Source organism: Urocitellus parryii, chromosome 14, assembly GCF_045843805.1.
Source record: "Urocitellus parryii isolate mUroPar1 chromosome 14, mUroPar1.hap1, whole genome shotgun sequence".
Taxonomy (NCBI): domain Eukaryota; kingdom Metazoa; phylum Chordata; class Mammalia; order Rodentia; family Sciuridae; genus Urocitellus; species Urocitellus parryii.
The window spans coordinates 47,851,330-47,875,852 of NC_135544.1; the positions used below are offsets into that span (position 1 = coordinate 47,851,330).

The window sequence follows — 24,523 nt, forward strand, 5'->3', positions numbered from 1 at the left end:
AGCAGGGTGCAGAGGAGGGAAGGTTAATTTCTGAGGGGTGACAGCGGGAGGGCATCAGGAGGAGGGAGCCTCCTGGTTGAGCCTTGACAGGTGAGAAGGCCCCCACAGGTGGGGAGGAGCAGAGAAAGGCTTTCCCAGCCAAGAAAAGGCACAGCAGCAAGGAAATCACATCGCTGTTCTTTTCAAAGTCAATTTTCGACTCCAATGTGTCAAGTATGAGAAGAAAATCTATCTAGGCTTTAAGGAGTGTCCCAGCAAATGAAATGATAAATACCAGCCCGTCAGTTCCAAACTCTACCTATGGTCTGCTCTGCCAACAGGAGGAAAAGTGCTTGGCCACACACCGGGATCGGAAATGAGCAACAGGGACATCGCTGGAGGGGAACAGCAACTGGGGCCTTCTGAAATCTGTTTAAGAAACAAGAAGGAGCAATATACCTTGGGTTTATTGGGTTCTTTCTGCTCTCCTTGTGTCATGATGAATTGATACATTATTCTCCTCTCCTATTATTTGAGTCGTCTGATCACTGGTAAGAAATGAGAGTGAATTCTGACTCTCAGCCAAACTTTCCTGATTGTTCATTTCAGAATAGATAATTTTACAACTATCCATTTTTTTTTAGAGTTGGATAGATGTTTCTATCTAACCTGCGGCTTGAATTAAACCAAGACCGGCTTCTGTTAAGCCTCCAAAGACAAAGCTTGATCCAAACAAGGTGCATGATCCAGCTCAGTGTTTCTCAAACACAGTAGCTATACAAACTTCTTGGAGCCACACTGGTGAATGAATAGAGGGCCCAGTGTATAGGGGTATAACCAGGTATGGGGCCTGGGTAAGGTAGACACTGAATCATGCAAAGTCAGTTACTTCCCTTTTACTGGGAACCCACCTTTAGCACAACTCAACGCTTGATGACCTGGGGCCGGTCTATCACCTAAACTGGCCCAGCCAAATGCTCAAGCCTTATTTCAATCCGAGATTTTACAATTTGTGCTTTACATTTCCCCCCAGAAATTTCCAGAACCATCTTAAAGGTTCTAGGCCAATAAGGGATAAATTCAAGTAAAAATATTTTTGTAAGATTGCATTAATCTATGATAAAGGCCTTGAGAAGAATGAGAACCCAGACAGAGGGAAAACATGAAAACAAAAATAATCTGCCCAGTCTGAGGAGGAGCCTAGCAAAATAAAATAGGTTCTCAATTCAGCTGGAAGTAGTCAAAATAAAAAGCAAGCAAAGTTGAAATGAATAACTAAATGTTTTTTTTTTATAAAATCACAAAGAATATTTTATAGTATAATACTTCTTTTTTTATAATCTTGGAGAGGCTCAGATAAAGATCCAAAGAAAATCTATAGCTTTGTGATTATGAAATTCTTCCTGCTATCAAACAAAACACACACAAAATAATGGATCAACTTAAATTCTATCACATGGAAGCTGAGAGAAACCTAGTAGCCAAAAACAAGTGTGACCATAGTTTTGAAGGCAAAGAGGAGGAGGAAGGGGGAGGGGAAGGGAAAGCAGTGGGAGGGGGAGGGAAAGAAGGAGGAGAACTAGGAGGAGGAGGAGTTGGAGGAGAAGGAGGGGGAGAGGAAAAGAAGGCGGAGGAGGAGAAAGAAGAGCCGGGAGATTTAAGCCAGTACTCTACCGATCAAAATGGCAGCACATACCAACAGGACTGGATTTGCAGCAAGCCCCATTAGGGGAGCCCATTGCATCCCTGGCCACAGGTGGAGGAGTCCTAGGATCCCAGGCGAGGGCGGTGGGACATTCATGGGAGAGGCAATGGAAGGTGGCATCTGTGTGGTTCCCCCATGGGACAGGAAGACAACAGCAAGGGTGCAGAAGTCTGCCTTAGTGACCAGCCAGGCCTGCTCTCTGTGAATTCCAGGTTCCACATTCGTTATTTCTGGACAAGAACAAACGCAGACCTGTTGTTCTAAGTCTTAGCCATGTGAGTCTCCTGTAGATGAATGACAAGGGGATTTATGCTCAAGTCAAAGGCCTAAAGCTCCCTGTGGTGCTCAGCAGAGAGCTGCCTGGGGCCCAGTTGGGCCAACATTTTCACTTTCTAGAAAGGGCTACAGCTGAGGTGCATGAAGTGCCATCAAAGATTCCTCAGCCAAGGGCTGCTGATGCTTGAAAGGTGATATCTAGGAAGGACGATGCTTTAAATAACCAATCTCAAATAGTGGTAACTGCAAGCCATTTGCCAAAATTAGTGGAAAAATGTCAATGATCTGGCCACCAATAAATAACCAGTGGAAAGGATGCACTCTTTAGCCACCAAATTTCACAAAGAGGAGGCCAAGGAAGGACATGGAAGGTTCTATTGTAGCCCCCTGTGGCTTCAGCTTCAGGCACTGCCCCCAGAAGGGGAGTGAGTGTGACATCCAGGAGGAAGCCTGATGGCTGAGGAGGTGCCAAGGCAGCCCTGGAGCATCAGGGAGACCACAGGAATCCCCATCTCCCACCCCAGGACCCGGGCACCACCAGCAGCAGGAAGAGCCCGGCAGATTCTGTTTTGTGGGAAGCTGTTCTCGCCTGTGATTGGCACCTCCCTGATTGGGTGTGAGGTGTTCTGGCTCAACTGTGTCGGAACTAATCCCCACCCTCTCCAGGTGCGAGAGCCTGTCCATGTGGGGGTGTGACTGACCATTGACCCTGAGATCAATCACTGACCCTGACCTTGGAATGCTGTCCCCCTCGACCTTCATTGGATGGAATTTTCCCCTGAATTTCTTGTTCCCCAATAAAAGGCCATCCTGTGGCGTGCTCTCTCTCTCTCTCTCTCTCTCTCTCTCTCTCTCTCTCTCTCTCTCTCTCTCTCCTGCTAGTCTGAGTAAGCCTCGCTGCCCCACCAGGTGGCTCGAGGCAGGAGCCAGAGGGAGGGCCATCTCAGACCTGGTCAAAGAAAAAGGTAAATTGAGTTTGTGTGTTTATTTTGATCTCACTAGTTAACTTCTATGCTTCGAACCTCTTGTATGGAGCCAGCATGCTGGTCGCGCGGTGGACTGTTTCTTCTTCTTTTTTTTTTTTTTTTAACATTGCAAGGAAAGTAAGGGGGCTCTACCTTAGTCATGTGCTGTGAACCAACCCCTGCAAAAATAAGTGGATTTGAGAGAAGCAAAGGAAAAAAAGAGAATTGCTTGTAATCAGAATCCTTTGTCAGAGCTGGAAGAGAAGGGCTGGGACACACTGAGAGCCAACTATCTATTTGCCATGTCTCTTCGCCATGGCCCACAGGATCATTCAGGGAAGAGCCCAAACTTTTTTTTTTTTTCCTCTTTTTTTGACTTGTAGAAGTGGAGAGCATATTGAAGACAGGGTGAGAGAAGACAGGGAAACAAACAGGGCTGACTTTTTCAGAAGTTCCAGCCCTCACCTGAGAGCCTGCTGTGCCAGCCAAACACGTCGCACCCCAGGAAAAAGGATGCACCCCCAACCAGACCAGTGAGCCTAGCACAACTCACGTGTCCATCCCAGGGACTCCTCGCCATCACCCACTCATTCCCACAGCGAACAGAACAATATTCTGTCCTCAGAAGGCAACTGGGAGCGGATGCAAACCCTCTGATCAAGATGAGGAGGGAGCCCAGGAGAATCCGCTCAAACCGGGTCAGAGCAAACAGGAAGCCAGATGCCCTGCACAAGACTCAGAGGAAAGATGGGAAGAAACACCATGGCAACCGCACCCCGGGGGTCCGAACACAATTAAAGGAAAAACCTGAGATTTAAGGAAGAAATAGAACTCAAAGCAAATGAAAGTGTTGCTTTGCAAGAAAACATAACTCAAAAGAAAATTCCTTACAAGTGTTTTACCCTTTTTACAAAAATGTGAATTTGATTTAAAAAAAAAAAAAGTTCAAAGAGGAAATGATAAAAACTAAAAGGCACATTATGTACTCAGGAAATAAATCAATAGCCAAAATAAACAGAAGTATTAAGTTGGAAACAGCAAGGTACAGAATGAATACATCAGAAAATCAAATTACTGACATAAAGGGAGGGCTTAAGTGAATGCGGATAAAAGCCTGAGACATTGAAAATCAGGGAGACGCTAATAAAGGGAGATCTTGAAGTAGGCAATTGTGCCCAGCACAGAACCCAATAAATGAAGAAGTACTTGAAAACAGAACACCGGAAAAGTCTCCCAGAAATGAAGGAACCCACAAAACAACCAAGCCCACTCTATTCCAGGCAAATGGCTAGAATAACCAGAACTGAGACAAGATAGATCCTAATTAATTTATTATGATTCCAGACTACAGAGGGATCTTCAGGCCACTAGGCAAAAGTCGGGCATTTGCAAGAGAGACAAAAGCAAGCTACAAGTCCCGGGAAAGTGTGCCCTGGGAACTTCCAGTCAGCCAAGCTATCTTTCTCCTACCAGATCCCAGGCAGAGATCCTGGCTCAGGCACGGGTGACCCTTCTCAAAAAATTCCTTGTCCATGCAACAGAGCTGAACAGGGAGCAGGAATGGAGATGCTATTGTGAGAAGACTGGATGAATACACTAAAGCTACTTAAATACAGAACCCTGCTTTACAAAACAGGATGTGAAGGTTGCAAACTCAGACAAGATCCAAACAATGGATGACTAACAGATATTGGATGATGGAACACAGAGAAAGCATAGATGGTGCTGATTTCCTTTTCTTACTGCAATTTTTTAGACAATCCAGTCCTAAAATTAAAATGTCATAAAAAATACACAGTCATTCCAAACTTTCGTTTTGTTTTGTCGAATACACAGTCATTCCAAACTTTGGTTTTGTTTTTGATTTGCAAAATCACTTTATTTTTAAACTTTAGAAGGATCTCTTACAGTGAAGAGATGTTTTCTTAATGTTCAGCAATTTCTTCTGTTATACTTCAGATTCTCTTCTATAAATTTAAGAAAGGTAAAATTTGATTATTTAATTACAGATAGAATGTAGAGTACATCTCAGGTCACATTAGAGGATTCTTAGCTAGCAAGCTATTGGTCTGTCTATAGAGAAAGAAAGGTGCTTGGAATGGTGTTCAACTAATGTTAATAATAGTTCTAGACCTGGAGTCACTTTGTAAACAATTTATTCTCTATTGCTTAAACATCTTATACTAGCCAAGGATCACCTCTATAAACTAGAAATTCATGTTTAAATTAAAAAAGTAAAAACAATTTTAATCAAAATGTAAAACCTAGGGAAACTACATAAAAAGTTATGGAACAGATAAAAAAGAAAGAAATGCAGATCATTCACAGTGTCCTCCCCAGCATCAGCCAGTTAATAGTTTCCAATCTTGGGTAGGAAAGGACATCATAAAGACAGGGTCAAATATTTGACAAATAGCCCATTGTTATTTTCTCCCAGTAATCCATGATCATGATATCTGCATCTAAATATTTAGTCGATCAGAATTTGCTTTGTTTTTTGGTGTGAAATAAGAATTAATTTTTTTTCCTGCTGTTTAGTTGTCGTAAAGCCACGTCATGAACAATCTCTTCTTCGTGATTCGCGATGCCGCCTTTGCTAAGTTATTAACGGGAGTTAAACAGCGTCAGGTATTCACCTGCCATATCCCAGTGGACTCAGAAGCCCTGGACTGCAGAGCAGACTCCAGCTTGGCCTCCTGCCCAGTGCCATCTGCTCAGGGAGCCTCTCTAGCCTGAATCCCCAGCAGCATGTTCTGCTCAGCGGGTTCCACTTTCTGTGAAGGCAGTTTCCATATCTGGAATTCCTCTTCTCACCTCTCACATCTGGATAGAGTGTCTGGGACATGTGACAGGTTCTCAAAACATCCTATCTGAGAAACAGTCTTTCCTCCCACCCCTTTGGGCAGCCGAAGATACCTGATCAGTGAAAGTCAGGAAATGAGGCCCCGGGTTTTTGTGTGTTTCGTAAACATTCGCTGACGTTACAGTTCACTTTGCCACCTCTGTTCTGGAGACCCATAAGTGATGACTTTCACTTTTCTCAATAACATTTCCCTTCTACTTTTCTTCCTATGTTTAATGAGTTGCAATCCTTGTGACATGAAGGAAGCAGCTAGGCAGATGGAACCTAGAGAATCCTGAGGGCTCCACTGAGGAGGTATGGGCACACCAGCTGCTTTGAGTAATGCTACTACTTGATGCCCAGGGCTGACCACAGGGCCACTGGTTCCTAGGACATCATGTTTAATCAGCCAGTGGCACCTGCTATTCCAACACAGAAACACCACAGGAAGGTGGAAAGAAGCTCAAACACATAAACCCCCCAGTCAGAACCAGGGACAAGGAGAACTTCTACACCTGGAGAAGACAAGAGATGTGGCTGCTTTTTTTAAATGCCTGAAAAGTTAGGATGTTGAAGAGGCAATGGATTTGTTCAGTCGTTTCCCCAGATGCTAGAACTAAACTCACTGCGGGGAAATTACAAGGCAGCAGACTTTAGGTCCAAACAATCAAGTGCTTGCTGTCCAGAGCTGGTCTGGACAAAGTCAGCTTGTGAGGTGGTCATTTGGAACTCACCCTCCAAACCATAGGTTGTGGGCGCTGTCGAAGGATTCTGAATTAAGGAGGATTGGACCAAATGACCCCAAAGGTCTCTTTTAAGAGTATTTTATCCTGATTTTAAATAAATGAGTTAAATATAAATGAATTACCATTTACATTTTAAAAACCCAGCATATTTATGAACCAGATTTTGAGAGGTACCAACCACATTCTCATAGGGAACATGACTGCATTTAACAATGTGACTGTAATGATAAGAGATTAAAAATGAGCTTGATCTTCCGTGATTAGATAATAAGATAGATAAAATGATATTCTACCTTTAAAATCAGCAGACTAAATAGGTTAGCTGGTTTACCTCAGTCAGTCTATGAATTTGGGCCATAAAAGCTTATTAGACCCAGAGTGAAGGGCTTTAAGTCAGACATGAAAACTACCTCAGTGCGTCTGAGAACAAAACCTCACTTAGTCTTATTGAGTAGCTCTAAAAACGAATGCTTGAAGCCTTCCTGGCTTGGTTCTAAGCTTAATCTCTTAGAGGATAAAGCTGAGAATAAAAAGCAGTTTCTGATTCATCCCCTCCCAGGGGTGGCTAGAGCCGGACAGTACTGCAGTCAGCCCTCCACTGCACAAGGGCGTGGGCCAGCAAGGGTTCAGTGTTGACAAAGGCTCTGTCACCAGCCAGCTCCTCCTGCTCCTTAGGATGTAGAATGTCACCCTCTCGCCTTTGAGAGTCTTATTTCCTGCTGTCCCCAAGCAAGAGCACACACTCCTGTCACAACTGAACACAAAGGGCAGGGGGTCATCTTTGGAGGCAGGCGGTGATGAAAACCCGTCCTTCCTAATTTTCACTTCTGAAGGTAAATGTGCTTATCCGGGGATTTTTCTCATTGTGCTTTGGGGAAACACAGATACCAGTGATAAACTCCATACCAAGAAGACAGAGTTGAACAGCCAGAGAAAGGGCCCTTTGTACCTGGCAGGGGGAACGGAGGGGGTGACAGGACGTGAGCTCAGCATTCTGACGCACTGTTCCAGGGGAGATAAACGTGTGCAAACAAACCAACCTGAAGTTGTGCATGAACTGCCGGAACTTGTCCACCCTTTTGGCGAGTGGCACGATGACGTTGATGAGCGTGTTGGCCATGTTGAGTTTCTCTTTCTTCACTTTGATGATGGGGCCAAAGGGCCGAAACAAGACCAGTCGCCTGAACTCGTGCTTGCTGTCCCCTCTGAAGGTGAGCTCATACAGAGTGCCTTTGTCCCTTTCTGTCCTGTAGATCCCTGTTAACACAAAGACAAGGAAAGACGGTTTCAAGAATTATTCTTACTGCTGAGCTCTTTTTTTTTTCATAACGGAGACCTCGCACAAAATGCCTTTAAAAACTGATATTAAATCTCTACGATTATTAGAAAATTTCAAAATGCTCCAAATTAAAAATACTAAGAGAAACCCAAATGCCATCCATTCAGAAAACCCAGTTGCAAAGACTTCAGGAAAAACATGGGAAAAAGCGTATCATGCTCTGTACAAACTGTATTTATATTATTCAGAGGCATTCATAAAAGGGCTGCTAGGAAATATGCCAGAATAAGACTGATTGTGATGTAGAGTGGGATGTGTTTTTTTCTTTTCTGCTATTATTCACATTTTCTGCAATATGATTAGAAGAAGATTAAAATGATTATGTTTATTTAATTTAAAATGTATGTGTTATAATTATCTCTGAGGAATTATGGCCATTTCAAATACATTGACCACAGTGATCTATTCAGGGCATTGCGGAGGAGCTCAGGGCTGGACCTGTGGGCTATGTGGCCCTTGGGAAGCTTCTGGAAGCATCAAAGCAGATAACATATGAAGTACTCAATAAGATGGGTAGACATATCATATTTAGCTTCACATCTTCCTTCTTGCCCCTAAGCAGCGTGGCTCAAGGCTTCACAGCACATACGCTCAAGCCAGAAGTCCTGGGCTCAATCTAAGCCCCACAGATTTCTTGTATAAAATTACTTAAACTCTCTGTGCCTCGTTTTCCCCACAGTTTGCTGTGCAGGGTACGTGCTTTAATACGTGTCGACAATGGTGCACGACACACAGTAGGTCCTCAATAAATATTGGCTACCATCTTTCCCCTCCCTTCTTCTGCAGCCCTGCTGTGACAGGGCAGAGTCAGAAGACACAGAAGCAGAAGAGAGGGCAGTTTGTGTTCCCTTCAGACTGTGTCCCACCCTAGGCCACCGTGACTGAAACTCCACCAAGTGTGGCTTGTCAAATTGAAGACGTCACCTCAGCTTCTCAGCTCCAATCTCAGGAGGAGCCTCCCTACAGCCCACATGATACAACTTCCCTGCCTAAAGACCTTAATGTCTAGGTTCCAGTTTCTTCCTAAGATCATCAGTTATGGGAGTTTTCTTAAAGTCAGAAAAAAATAAGGAAAACAAGTCACATTAAAAAACACCAGAGAGCTTTTATCCTTGACATCTTCTGTTCCCTGTCTCCTTCTTCCTCTTAATCTCATTGGCTGAGAATGCACCTTCCAGTCTCTGAGTAGCTACAAAAATAAATCTGCAGGGAAAAATGTCTGCCTATGGTGAGTCACAGGTTGTCCCGTGGCTCATCAACCCCTTCTCTTTGCTTCCTCTACCTCTTCACAAACGTCACCAAGTTCTCATCTCTGTTCTTTGCCTCATAGGGGCTTTTCATCCTCCAGCCCTGGTCTTTCAGCTCTTTGATCTTGGTGAGGTTGGGTGAGAAGAGCCAGGTGTATGCTCAAGGTGGCTTCCTACCCCACAGCTGTCCCATGGGCCCACCCGAAGACACAGAGGCACAAGCCACTGGCTGTCAGCATGGTGAAGGAAGGACCCTGGTGCAGAAGGACAGGAAGGCTTTCTAAGGCTTTGGAAGCCTTAGCTGGTTCCTTGGGAAACAGGGCACACTGCTCAACTGCCTTCAAAGTCAGGGAGGCTGACAGGGTTCTACTTGGCTGATGTTGGAAAGGAATTCAGAGTCTTCCAGTGATGGAAGAGAACAGATTTATTTCTCTGGAAGCTCACAGGACTTCTTTGAAAACATTAAGTGGTTCCCTTCAAAGTCTGTTAATTCTTTCAGGCAATTAGTTCCCATTGCGGAAACAGGCTCTTTCCCCAGCTCTAATGATGACTAGAGCAGCTGGTTAAACCACCAACTCCCAGGAACCAAAGGAGGCTGGGCTGAGTCAGAGAGTCCCAGCGGGTCACAGAGGGCAGATCTGCACAACTGAAACCGGCCTGCCCGGTCGGGTCTGCACCTTGTCAAGCTTCTCCTACTCCTCGTCAGATGCCCGGCTTCTCCTTTCACTAACGAACAATGCAAAAGATGCAGGTGGGCCAGGGTGGTTGTTTTTCCAACTGACCCCTCTTCTTTCTCAGCACCAGGCAAAGAATCATCAGCTTCTAAAAATCTACATCCACAGCATCGAAAGCACAGACAGCAGTGTATTCAAATCCGTCTCAAGAGATAGACACCTATTTATAAAGAACCCAGAGAATGCAATAAATGTTATGAATAGCAATTCCTGTAACTGTAGCCTACTAGTGGTCTTTTGCAGCCCCACACATCATCAGCCCAGGGTGACAGTGATCCCAGTCTGCACAGCTGTGGTGACTAGTGGCTCTGAGCAAGGGAGGCCCCCCCATGAGGATGGCCACAACACCATTTGAACTGCTTTCTCACTACCTTCCACAAATTGTGCCTTGAAACAGTTGTTACATCAATTTTTGAAAATGTTTCCCCATACTCTAATTATTTTAATTATGTCTTATCAATCTGATTTGAGATTCCCTTAATTGCATCACTTTTAAAGATTAAGTTATTTAAAACAGTCCACCAACGCCCACACCCTGCCACCACGCCCACACTTACACGCTTAGACACCTGCACCGAGAAAGCCCTCCCAGGTGGTCTGCTATGAACACAAAGGACAGCACCTAAAGGAATTCTTTTGCTTCCTAAATCTTTATTTTAGTGGTGGGAACTCAAAAGAACAGAAAGGAAGCAGACAGATGCATTACGAGTCGGGTGGCCTTCTAGACTGCGAGCTGGCATGCACTCATGGCAAATACAAAGCGGGTCAGCCATGCCAACACTTTCGTAATATTTTATAGGATAATATTATTTTATGCACTATACAAATGAAAGATCAAAATAAGAACTTTGTAGCAAGCTTGGATCTTCTTCAGACACCCCAACTGGCACCTCTTTTCCTTTCCCTCCCTCCATAGATGCAGTAAGCCTGTGTGGCCACCCTTGGAGAAACTGGAGCCCTGTGGCTGAGCTACTGTAGATACAGCCTGGCAGTTAGCTCCTCAAAAAGTTAAACCCACGTTCAAAGCCACATTATTCACAAAAGCTAAAAGACAGAAGCAACACAAACCTCCAGCAACAGATGAATAGACAAACAAAATGCAGCATATGCATACAATGGAATACGATTCAATCAAAGAAATGAAATTCTTCTAACTTCTACAAGAATTCATGTCCTTGAAGACATTTTGCTAAGTGAAATATGAAATAAGCTAGGGGATTAATTAAGCCAGGGGTTGCGGGGAGCAGGACATGGGAAGCTAGTGTTTAATGAGCGTGGAGGTTTTATGTGGGGAGATGAAAATGTTCTAGAGATGGATAGGGTGGTGGTAGCACAACAATGTGAAGCTCCCGGACATTACCAAACTCGACACTTAAAAATGGTCAATGGTCAATTTTATGAAAGGCACATTTTCCTCCCTCCGTAACTTCCCTCCTGTGGAAAGGCCTGGCACTTTCTCAGAAACATGCATACCCCACTAGTCTCCTTGCCTCCTTGTCCCCCCTCTGACACTGCTCTTCCCACTTTGGGAAGATGCCCACAGCAGTCTCAATCCAAAGTGGTCCATCCTCCTCCTGACACTGTGTCTCACAGCATTTAAACTTTTTTGTCCTGAACCACTGGTTTTGGTACTTGAGAACATGAAAGGACCTTGAATTACCAGACAGGCACACTGAAATCAGAGAAGATGTCATTTCCCCACTTCCACCTGCCTGGTTACTGACTGGTGAGACAGTGCCTGGCTCAAGAGTTTACTGCCCTTCACATGCAGCACTGAATCCAGAACACAGAAGAGAAGCAGCAACCTGGAAAGAGCTTTTGAGAAGTCAGGATAGACAGAATAAAGCCTGCAGTGAAGCCACGTGGTACTGGGCTTGCTGACCCACACCTCAGCCTCCCATGGACCTTTACAGCTTTGCTTTTACTTACTATATAATCTTGACAGTTGTTACATGAGTTATCTGTAAAATTTTGCAAGTAGTAAATTTGAAAGGGGGGATTTTCAGGGGAGATGGAGATATTTCCTAAAAGAAAAAGAATATATTTGTCCCTGAGTACCTATGGGGAATTGGTTCCAGGATCCCCCAAGCATCTCTAAATCCAAGGAGGATGCTCACATTGCTTCCATAAATGGCATAGGATTTGCATATAACCTACATACATCCTTCCATACACTTTCAATCCTCTCTAGGTTGCTTACAGTAGCTATTACAAGGTAAATTCTATATCAATAGTCGTTATACTCTATTGTTCAGGGAATAATGATGAGAGAAAAGTCTATATGCTTTCAGTACAGATGTAATGTTTTTGAACATGTTCAATGCAAGGTTGGTTGAATCCTGGATGCAGAACCCATGGATATGGAGGGCTGACTATCTCTGGGAAAAGAATATCTGTAACAGGTAGAAATGCTGATAGAAATAAACCGTGACAGGCAAACTCCTGATAGCAGGACAGGAGGCAGAACATTATTTTAAAAAATTATCTGGGATCATTTAATATTAAAAACACCCCACTCATGTAAACTGTCCTTGAAGACATCCTTAAAGGAGCACACACCTGCTTGCTCTGTGATTCTGGAAGAGCATATTCTGCTGACCTTTTTTTCAGGAAGAAAAAGAAGTAAGTATGTGAGAAAGATTTTATTTTTTAAAAAAGTACTTTTAAAAAACTATGGTGCTTCAGTTACTTAGAAAGTTTTGCCTAGATTGGTGTGTCTCGATCCCAGGCCACCAGATAAATGCGGCGTCATTACAGTGCTGTCACTTGCCAGCTCTGATGTCGCAGATCAATAGTAGACACGTGGTATTTGTGAAAGCAATGAACAGAATGTCATGGGTCCCCAGGGTCAGGTGCTAAAAAGTCAACAAGCAATCAAGGAGCCCCACGGTGCAGCTTTTGCTTATCGGCTGGGTCATGGAATGTCCCTTACTTTCAGGCCATATCCTCACTCAAATTTAACCCTGTTTACCACGGAGAATTTCTTTCTTTCTTTACTTTTTCTTTCTTTCTTTCTTTTCTTTTTCTTTCTTTCTTTCTTTTTCTTTTTTTTTTTTGTACTGGGGATTGACATCAGGGCACATAACCACTGAGCCACATCCCTGGCCCTTTTTATTTTTTATTTAGAGTCAGGGTCCCACTAAGTTGCTTGGGGCCTTGCTAAGTTGCTGAGACTGGCTTTGAACCTGCCATCCCCTGCCTCAGCCTCCCAAGCTGCTGGGATTACAGACGTGCACCACTGCACATGGCTCTGAGAATTTCTTCCACTGGGTAAAAAATGGTTGTGCCCACTGTACTTGCTGAGGAGATTCATAAATGATTTTTTCTCATTCCGTAGACTGCATTCTGTGTGTGCTTGTTCCTTTCATAGATCTGAGCAGGTAAACCAATATTTAGTTCTTACTCTGTTAGAAACTTCTAAGAACCTCACTTATTTAGAGCTCCTTCTTACTCCAGCACTAGTATTAGCAGTTGACTTTCTTTCTTTCCCCCACCCCACAAAACTACAACGTACCTATCACCTCACAAAGGCCTCGGGGTATCTAACAATAAGTAGGAACCCAAGGCATGTAGGATTCTGGAGCTGCAGTGGGCTGGCTCCACACAGGTGACCTGCCAGGGCCACACCATCCATTTCCAAGTGATGCAATTAGTTTTATCCTTGATATTTCTGGTGACTACCAGTATTAATTCCCTCAGATCACGTTCCATATTACAGGTGCAGAGAATGAACAAGATACAAGAGCGGGGCTTTCAGAATTCACATTCTAGGGAAGAAAACACAAAGGTAAGCAAGATGGCACAAGTAATCTGGTAAGCATCTCCCAGAGTCAGCCCGAGTGAACAGTCGGGGAGGCCGTGTCCACCTGGTAGAGGGTCTGGGTGGGTAGGTAGAAGATGTCTCACCAGAACTGAAGACGGAGTGGCTGTTTGTGGGGCCTATAAGATCAGAGAGGCCAGGCCAAGGAGGACAATGGCGTAAGTGAAGATGTTGGAAAACAACAACAACAAACGAACACCAAACAGCTGGCTGGGTCTGGCTGACTTGCAGCAGTGCCGCGGGCTGGGTGCAGTAGGTAGGTGTGGGAGAGCAGTGGGAGATGAGCCGGAGGCCAGGGGCGGCCACGCCACCTGGGCCAGCTAAGTCCTCCTCACAGGTGTGACTCGGTCCCAGTGCACAAGAGCACCAGGTGGTTTAACAGGCAGGATGAGGCGTGAGGAGGATCACATCACAGGGGGCGGATGACAGGATGTGAGCTCAGAGCAACGAGGAAGGAGCCACCTGGCGCAGCAGGAAATGACAAGGGCCCGAGCCAGGATGGTGGCAGTGGGGATGACGGGGAGGGGGAAGAGGCTGGTTAGAGAGCTTGGTCAGAACGTGTTAGAGAATGGTCATCAGCAGAGGGAAAGGGAAGGAGGTGGGGGTGACTCCAGCGGCAGGTGAGAAAGGGGACGGGCGTCAAGGTCAGCCTGTGCTGATTTGAGGTTTGCAGTCAGCAGAAAGAACTTTTTAAACATAGATTTGGGCATTCCCACCAAACAAATTGAAGCTGTGGGTATGGGTGAGATCCACCAGGGAGGGTCTGTAGACCAAGAAGGAGGCCAGTGTGCTCAAGATCTGTCTGCACTCCCACACGTTCATGGGACGTTATTCACAAGAGCCAAGATGTGGGAGCAATCTCGGTGTCCTTCAACAGGATGGATAAAGAAAATGTGGTGTGTACAAACACGGCAGAATACTACTCAGCCTTTAAAAAGAAAGAAATTCTGTCATTTGTGACAGCATGAGTGGAGTTGGAAGCATTATGCTCAATGAAACCAGCTAAACACAGAAAGACCAATATTGCGTGGAATCTAAAACGATCGAATTCACAGAAGCAGAGAGTGGAATGGTAGTTCTCAGGGCTGGGAGGCTGGGGGGCGGGGAGGATGGGAAAAAGGAAGCTGCTGGTTAAAAGGTATAAAATCTCAGAGAAGAGGAACAATCTAGCAGCATTGTGTGGCGACCATGGGCAACAACAATGCATTGTGTATTTCAAAACTGCTTTGATAATTTTTTTTTAACATTCTCATCATGGAAAAAAATAATAAATTGATGAGATGATGGATATGTTAATTGCTTAATTGAATCTTTAAGTTCAACACTGTGTAGTTTATACAAAGATGAACACATCGCATTATTCACCACAGTATACATCATTTCTATTTGTCAATTCAAGATAGATTGATGGATGCCCAGATAGCTGGGTGATAAGTAGAAAGTAAGATGGAAGAGAGTTTGGGTGCAGGCCTGGTTATACCAACCCTCCAGGTTCAGAGGGCAAAGGAGACTGAGAAGTCCCAGGGACAGGAGGACTCGGAGGCAGAGGACTGCGGTGTCAGGGAGCCCAGTGAGGAACACGGGATGGCTTAACAGTGCCAACGTGAATCATGGCTCAAAAAGATGGGGAGACACTGGCCTGATGGATGGGGCAAGATGCTTCAGGGTCTCGCCAATAAGGCTTCAGAGAAGCAGCAGGACGCGAGCCAGGCAAGGGCACATTTGAAAGTGGATGGAGACCAGGCGCAGCCAGCGGCCCTGAATTAAGTGCTTCTTTTTCATTTCCTTGCAGCTGTCAAGTTGATTCTTGCCAGAGGACCTGCCCTTGGCCAAGGGTTTCCCCTGGGTCCTCCCATGGCTGGATCCTTCCCACCAAGTTGGTGGCAACTCAAACGCCACCTCCTCAGAGCGGCCTCTCTACTCTCACTCCTGAACCCCTCACCCCACCCCAGTCACCTGTCTCCTCTTTCGGGTCACCCCTTTTTAGAGCCCACAAACTGAATGTGTTTGCCTACCCACCTACCCACCTATTATGTACCCTCCACTGGAAAGTCAGCTCCGTGGAAACCAGAATGTTCATCCTGAGACTCCAATGTGTACTGGCTGCACAGAAGGAAGGGAGGGAGGGAGGGGGGCAGGGAGAAGAAACCGAAGGTGCTGGACGGAAAAGGGAATGGACACCACAGGTTAGAAGGTAAGGAATTTATGGCTGGAAGGAGGGAGTGAGAGGTGGATGGATCTACAGCCTGGGAAGGACTTGGAGTGGACAGGGAGAGTCATCTGGTCCCCAAAACAGCACAGGGGAAGGAGAACAGGGATTCAGAGTTTGAAGCCACAGAGGGAGGGCTGAAGGATGAATAAGGGGCTTGACAGGAGCACGGGAGGTCTGGGACCGCGGTGGAGAAAGGCAGGTGGACCTGTGGAAGAATGCAGAGCAGCATTGCCAGATAACACCCGGATGAGAGGCCCCTGGGCTGGGCCGTCTCCACTGACATCGGCACACTGGGCAGCCCTTCTCCAGCCACCGGAAGAGCACAGATGAAGGAGGAGACACGATGGCAGACCAGGGATCCAGGGATGAGCACCACAGGACAGGTGTGGAGGGCAGGGCAGCGATGCTCCGGAAAGCAAGCAGCGGAAGGATGACAGTGTGGGGTCCAGGCTGGAGCAGGGAACCGTGAAGCCCAGGAAAAGGCAGTGATAAAGAAGAAGAGAGGGTCAAAGTATACCTGCGATGCGAATGAACAAGAGAGAAAGAGACTGAGATCAGCCTAACAGAAGGGAAGGGGAAAAGGTGGATTCTGAGGATGTATTACGTTGAACGTGATTCAGGAGGCAAACAGGTCCAGGAAATGGGGCCTCTTGGCACTTTTCCCCTCATTACTGCTCAAGTTTGCCAGCCCCAGGCTACAGGCTCCTGAGGACCCCAAGTATGTGGATCTCTTCTTCACTCTCAGTTCTTATGATTCAAGAATTAGGGGTTTCCTAGGAAGAAAGACAGACCTATTTCTTTCCATCACCTTATTTTAAGAAGCAAAAAAAATGATTATACAATCTAGATGTCTACCCTGGACTAAAGAGAGTTGAAGAAACCAGGCAGGACAGGAGAGGTTCAGACGGCGGGAGCTCTTCAGGGAATCCAGCACAAACATCCGAGGCAGGAAAGTCAGGGCAGCCATTATCAGGAAAGTTTCCAAACAGCTGCCAAGACTTCCTCTCAAAACACAGTGGAGCCATTTATCCGGGACACTGTGGACAGCAGATGGCTTACATACAGGCAGCAGCAATGAGCAGGAGTTAAGAGGTCAAAGATCGAGTATTGTCCCTGGCCAACCATGACACTTGTCCTCACACAACTGTCAAACTGACTTGCCACCAAAATAGGACATACAGCCTAACTGAAACTGACATTACCTCTGACTCGTATCTCTCTCAACCACATTCACAAATATCATCTTGATTTTAAAGTCATTCTTCCAAAGAGATAAGCCATTCGTTACTTCCTGTTATAGATGGTGAATGGAGGCCTTTGGAGAATTTAAATAAGTAACTTGTTCCAGGTTACCCACGACGTGATCAGACTGCTGTGCATGTGACTGGATTTAAGAGCAACATCATGTTTACGTTCTTCTGGGGCAAATCAACTTTATTAAAATGAATGTTAATCACTTTTTTTTCCTGTTTTCCTCTTTTCTTTGAAACTGACATTTGAGAACAGAAAAACATCATGAAAGATGCTTCAAAAAGTTAATCAACTTTCCAAAAGTATATCAGACAAGTCAATCTTAAAACTCATTCTTGAGAAATTGATAATGTATTTTTTATACCTTTATTTTATTTATTTTTATGTGGTGCTGAGGAACAACCCCAGTGTTTCACACATGCTAGGCAAACACTCTACCACGGAGCCACAACCCCAGCCCAACATATATATTTTTTTTTAATCAACATTTCATATGCTTTATGGAAAGCTGACAAGTACAACAGTTAAATTCAGTGACACCTTACAATGGCATAGTGAACATGCACAGGAACATTTGCATATAACGACCACACAGGTGATCTGCAGAACGCCCTACTGAAAAATCCATTTCATTAGTTAAAACTGATCATTTTTCAAAGTCATCAGCCAGCTCAATCCAAAGACTTCACTGAACAGCAGCTAGATTTCTGATTACATAAAGTGACTGTGCCAAATTCTTAAAATGTCTTCAGGTGTGGTTCTTGTCATGTAGCAGTCTTTATGTAGATCTCTCTATAAAACAATCCACACCTCTTCAGCCAGCCAAGAAAACAATCTAAATTTCAATCCGTACAACCTAAATGATGTACAAAATAGTTACACTACATAAACAGGTTCCCAATAAGCAAAATAACCTTCATAGTAAGAGTGTAAGTCCCTGCTACCTGCCATTGTTTTATCACTAATAGTTTTGTATCTTCTGCTGTTTAAGAGGCACAGTACTTTCAAGTTCCTCATTGTGGTGGGAGCAGGTAGAGTGCAAAGTCCAGGGAGGAGCTCCATTGCTCCCTAACCCTGAGGAGTACACTGCCAGCCAGCTGCTCTCTGGGAGTGGGGTGGACAGCGGGAAGGGGTGGAGAGGCACCCAGCTCCTCAGCACCACTTACCCCCTTCCTCAGATTTCTGCAAAGCTGCACAGGGTCCATCGTGCTAATTCTCTGATGAACCTTTAATTCACCCAACTAATTAATTTCTTCAAGCCAAAAGCAAATGAGTGTTTAACACTGGGAAAAAAAGGTAACGGCATATTTCAGTCTCACATCTCTGTGACTATGGAGGCCGACTCTCCCTAGTACACCTTCCCGGTGTGGTCAGTTCAGACAACAGCAGCAGCCAGTTCTTCGAGGAAATAGGAGGCTGTGAGCTTGGTTCTGAGTCCTGGGACGCTGACTGAGCCGGGGGCTGTGTGGTCCCCTGTGGCTGGTTGGTGGCAGGAGGGGAGTCAGCCTGCAGCTGGTCTAGAAGCTGAGTGAGCTGCTCAGGACTGGCCAGTGTCCTCAGCCGAGTGTCTTCCTGCTCCAGCTGGGAATTTTTCTCCCTTAGTTATCTGATTGGCTCTTGGAGGACTCCACTTCCTCTCTAACTGCAAACATCAAATGGCTTTTTACGCTATCTATAGCTTGCTTGATTTTGTTGTTGGCAGCTACCATACTTGAACCAGAGGAGGTTAAAGGGAGTCAGACCCTGCCCCTGGAGCAGCCAGTCCTGGCGGCTGCTCAACTGACAAGACCTCCTATTTGTGGCCAGAACCATCTGATCTCTGGATAAGGTCTTACTGATTGATCCACTGTTAGCAAAAGAGTGCACCAGATCTGATCTTTGTTTTTCAGATATGGGATTAATAATAACACCTACTTCTTCATTACGCTATTGTGAAGGTTAGCCTGGCACCCCAGAAGTACTCAGTGATGTTAGCAGTAACAATAATAATTGCCATTACTGTCACCATGTCATCCACTTTGCTCCATTCATCATTTAATGTATTATTGTTCTTGGTCAAATAGGCCAGGACTCAGGGTAAGTGTCTCCACTTGCTGTACTGGCATTTAATATGCTTGAGAGCAGAATACAATTAGTTATTGTTTTTTAAGTTGCCACTGTGGAACTGGAAAAGGTGAAGATTCTTGTTATTCTGGTCAAACACCTTGTGATAGACATATTAGCATACATAGTATTTGAGTCAAGGTCTTTTTTTTTTGGTACTAGGGATTGAACTCAGGGGCACTTAACCACTGAGCCACATCCCCAGCCCTATTTTGAACTTTATTTAGAGACAGGGCCTCACTGAGTTGCTAAGCGCCTCATCATTGCTGAGACTGGCTTTGAACCCACCATCTTCCTTGTCTCAGCCTCCCAAGCTGCTGGGACTACAGGCATGTACCACCAAGCCCGGCAAGTCAAGGTCATTTTTAAGCAATAATGCAGTGCCATTTTTAAGATGCAACACAATTTTTTAAAATGTTTTTTTAGTTGTAGTTGGACACAATACCTTTATTTTATTTTATTTATTTTTATGTGGTGCTGAGGATCGAACCCAGCACCTCTCAAGTGCTAGGCAAGCACTCTACCATTGAGCCACAACCCCAGCCCCAAGATGCAATACAATTTTTTAAATGTATGATATCAACTAAAAGTTCCAAATCATTGACCCCAACACCCTTCTCATCTATTATAATCTTTTATCTGACTACGCCTACCTCTGCTTTCAACCATCCAAACTGGTTAGCAAAACACTGCACCAGATCTTATCTGCACCATCCTCCACAATTTCTAATATAATTAGAACAGGGTCCTTCCTCTGCCAGACACACTGACTCTCTTGGCTTTTGCATGAGGCTTCTGTGGTTGGCCAACACCCAAGCCAGACACTCCTGGTCTAACCCTGTCTTCACCACTGACTTTGTACCACCTTAAATAAGACATTCAATGGCTCAGGGTTCCTATTCCTAGTTTTAAGAATAGGACACAGTGTGCATTCAAAGCATCAACATCAACTACTTTGTGCTTTAGGGAAAGTCATGAGTTGTGTCTCTTGTAAGCACTGATTTTATTTGAATGATTCATCTAATTAGTCAGTGGTGGGAATTGAGATTGAATCCAAGGGACATTTGAGGAAAGTGTATGCATCTTTCTGAGAAACTTCTAGACCACAGATAAACCACAGACTGCCAAAGATCAAGAAAAAATAAATATGTCTAAAAAACAGGTTATATATATATATATATAAAATATATATATATATTATATATATATAATATATATATATATATAATATATATTATATATATATATAAAATATATATAATATATATATTACCATAACAGGCTTTAGCTGACTGCATTGGTCTCTGCCAGTAGAAACTGGTAAGCTTAGGGAAATACAGGTTCTTGGACCCCACACCAGGACTGTTAAACCAAGGTCTGAGGACCAGCTTTTGGGAACCACAGGTTTACCCCAAACTGGTTCATCTTGAGCCTTCAGTGTTAGAAAAAAATGAAGAATTATCCATTGTAATAAATAACCATTGTCCAAAGCAATGGAGTGTGATTGGTTTTGTCTCTGTTGGTTCCATGGTGACCCCAGAAAGGGAGAGGAACCGATGCCCTCATCAGCCTAGAAAATCAAGATGAAAAGCACACTTACTGACCCAGCTCTCCCCCGCCCCTTCAAAATACCTCCTCAATTAGAGAAAATCTAAAGCTATGGCTCAAACATTGACGGCATGTTTAATGAAATCTGAATAAAGTAGCATTTCTTGCAAATGTTCTAGGACCACAAGGACATTAGGTAAAGCTAAAATGATGATGAGTAGAAGGATATGCTTTTGTTAACCCATGAGTCCAGGAACTCATTCATATCAAGAGGATGGGCCTGTCCCCTCACTCCTTGGGATCTATTTTTGATAATAGTCTAGAATATACAAAGAAGAATAAAGCATGCACCTACCCTGGAGGGGTTGCAAATTGTACAGTTACAGAAATGAGCAGCTACAGCATTGCAGTTGGGGGTGGGATGCTAGGAGACACCCTCAGCTCTGCTGTGGACACAGGGAAGTATTTAAATTAAGTGAAGGAGACGGTGCTGGGCAGCAGGCAAACTCAATATGTATGGGTGGGGAGGACTTTTTGTCTGAGCCAGCCATGGCTGTGTGTGTGAGCTATGGCATTTGAGCACATGAGGGGACTGGACTGACGTTGCAGATCTGACTGGGCTGTGTGACGTATGTGTCCCTTTTGCTTGCTCTGCCTATGATCGCCACCCAGCACCTGAGTTGGGTGTGGCTTTCCAAGATGTCAGTCAATCTGCTGACCAGAAGACATTGCCCAGCAACCCCCTGAAACCCAATCCCTTGCCTTATTTGGGCTGAACTTTCTCGAATGTCTTCCCCTCAGTAAATAGGAGGGTTTCAGGTGAGCCCTCTCTCTCTCTCTTGCCTGCCTCTCTTGCTTGCTTTGTGGGAGCTGTGGTCAAGGAGCCATCACTGACCCCCCCGCAATAAAAGGTCTTTTCTGTCTCCGTGTGGTTATTTAGCAGCCAGCCCAATTCACCTGGAGCCACCCTGACCGATTCGGGGCAACTTTTCAGGCCACGTGGCCAGAAAATACAGGAGTAAATATGGTATATTCAGAAAACTACCCAAGTCCAGGACGGCTGGGAGAGGGGGCAGGTGAAGAATATAAGGCATGGAGCACAAGGGCCAGGGGGTTCCAGATCAGAGAAGGCTTGGTGAGGATGGCTGAGTTCTCACCATTTGCTATCACATAGCTGTGGTTTTGTCTGAATCTTGGTTTAAGGGTTTTCTTTTACTTTTGGAGAACCCACAATAGACAAAACAGAATCTATAACACTGTGGATCTTGAACTGTAAAGAGAACCATGAAGTCTAGGAGAAAACCCCCTGGAGATAGAGGACTGAGTCCTGCACCACACCTCCCGCCACACCCTTAGACACACACAGGGACACAGAGGCACCTCCACTGATCACCAGGGGAAAATATGACGCGAAGGAGAAAGCAAAGAAGGCTCTTCCTTTGGGGTGAAGAACACACTGGGAAACAACTTGAAAACTGACTGCTGGCAGCTGTGAGGTGTGGCCACCCCACGGGAACACTCTTTTAAGTGGAACAATCTGCTCAGAATGCCACACAATGTCTCAGTTGTGCTAAGCCCCTGTGTGTGCCAAGTCATAAAATGATACCTTAGGCAACAAAGCCAGGGAAAGTTCTTTCAGAGATGACCTGCATGGGGTAAAGAGAGACTTGAATTTTCATTCCATTTTACCATTAATTTGCTCTGTGGCTTGGGTGAAGTCCATTCCCAAAGCCTCAGTTTCCACAACTGTACAGAACAGGCACTAAACAATGACAGCCTACCTTGTCCATGATGTAGGAACAGACAAGAAAGAATACCATTGTCATCTCAGGATTATGATACTCACTGTCTGCACAATATCCCTATCATGATTTCATTAACTTCTTAATGGACCCATTCTCCTAAGTGCTTCCTGAATTCCTGACCCACAGGATCTGTCAGCATACAAAAATGGATCATTTATAATGCAGCAATAACTATACTATTAGTATCTGATGGTTATTGGTGGGTAAAAGTTTTGATATTGTGTTTTCTGAGAAGCTCACGGCATGTGAGTTTGCAATGCTCCTCATGAAGAGCAGATGCAAACATCACTGTGCTCTCAGTATTTCTGATAACCTCTTATGACACACACAAGACACGTGGCAGAACATGAAACCATCTGACCTGTACCAGGAGCTGGGCAATTCAAGTTCCCTGCACAGAACTATGGTTTTCCTTGGAGAAAAAAGTCCCAATATGCCAAAGACAGGGATAAGTGGGTAGCTAAGACCCTCAAATCCCACACAATTGAGACTTGCCTCAATAAATTTAGCCTAGAATGAAGCAAATGAATAAAGACCACCTTTAGTGAAGTACTCATTGACAGCTATTTCTAATTTAATCTCTTGGTGAATTCTCTAACAAAAATGGACCTAAGTTATATTTTTAGTTAACTTGGGAGAGACATAAATTCTATCATATCAACAATTACCCTAAGTCTAAATGGTTTAAACATACCAATTAGAAGGAAGAATTTAGCACAGTAGAGTTTAAAAAAAACCCTTTATTTTCATTTATTTATTTTTATGTGGTGCTGAGATTGAACCCAGTGCCTCACATGTGCTAAACAAGCACTCTACCACTGAGCCACAACCCCAACCCCAGCACAGTAGATTTTAAAAAAGCACAACTCAACTGCTGGGTGTTTATAATGATTGTATTTAAAATTCAATGACCTGAATAACTTGTGGGAGAAAAAAGATGGAGGAAGACAGACTACGAAAACCATAATTTTTTTTAAAGTAGAGGCTATATAAATCAGATAAAGCAGATAAAAGAAAATTACTAGAGACAGAGAAGGACATTGTAAAATGATAAAAGAATCCGTTCACCAGGAATACATGGTCTTATATGTATATGCACTAAACAACAGAGCCTCAAAATACGTGAAACAAAAACTGATAGAGCCAAAAGAAGAAAAAGACACATCCACAACCATATTTGGGAATTTTGACACCCCTCTCAATAACTAACAGAACTATTATGCATAAAATCAGAAAGAATATATAAATCATAAAATCCAATCAATCAATAGGATTTAATGAACATTTATAGAGTACTCTACCCAGCATTAGCATAATACACATATTTTTCAAGCAATCTTGGAACACATATTAGGACAGACTCTCTTGGGTCATAAAAAACAAACAAACAAATTTTAAAAGAATAGAAATAAATAGAATGTGTTCTCTAACCATAGTAAAATCAAACCAGAAACCAAAAATAGAAAGCAAGAAAATCTCTACATATTTGGAAGTTAAACAACATACTTATAAGTAATCTATGGGAAAAAATAGGGAGTCTTAGATAAAATTTAAACATGCATAAAACTAAATAGCTGACTTGAGGAATTGGATGCAGACGAGTTGGGGTTATAGGATATCTACTGAGAATATTTTGAAACAATTGATTTTAAATCATTTTTCTGAACGTGAATACACGGGCCTGTCATTTGACAAGCACCCCTAATTCATAACAATAAAGTAAGAGAAAACATGCTTGGATACCTAGAACTCTGCCCAGCACTGCATGGGTGCTCGGTAACTATGTGTTGCATGAATCCATGACTTTCTCTGTGTGTGTGTGCAAGGGAGAGGGCAGGAAACAGGAACCCACAGCACCGACTCTTGAGAGCCAGGGAGCCTAGGTTCAAGTCCCAACTGAGTGATCCCCATCATGGTACTTAGCTGTTCAACCACATTTCATGATGTTTTG

General features: G+C 44.2%; 1 protein-coding gene and 1 pseudogene across 1 annotated transcript in view; both read right to left on the bottom strand.

Annotated features, from left to right (window-relative positions):
- The window catches only part of Csgalnact1 (chondroitin sulfate N-acetylgalactosaminyltransferase 1), a 307,763-nt gene that overhangs the window by 35,629 nt on the left and 247,611 nt on the right, over positions 1–24,523 (bottom strand). The window contains exon 5 of the mRNA XM_026395849.2: positions 7,554–7,770. Within this exon, the coding sequence (XP_026251634.1) occupies positions 7,554–7,770 (217 nt within the window). The remainder of the gene's footprint in view (positions 1–7,553; positions 7,771–24,523) is intronic.
- Positions 18,446–18,834, bottom strand: LOC113187808 (TSC22 domain family protein 1 pseudogene; annotated as a pseudogene).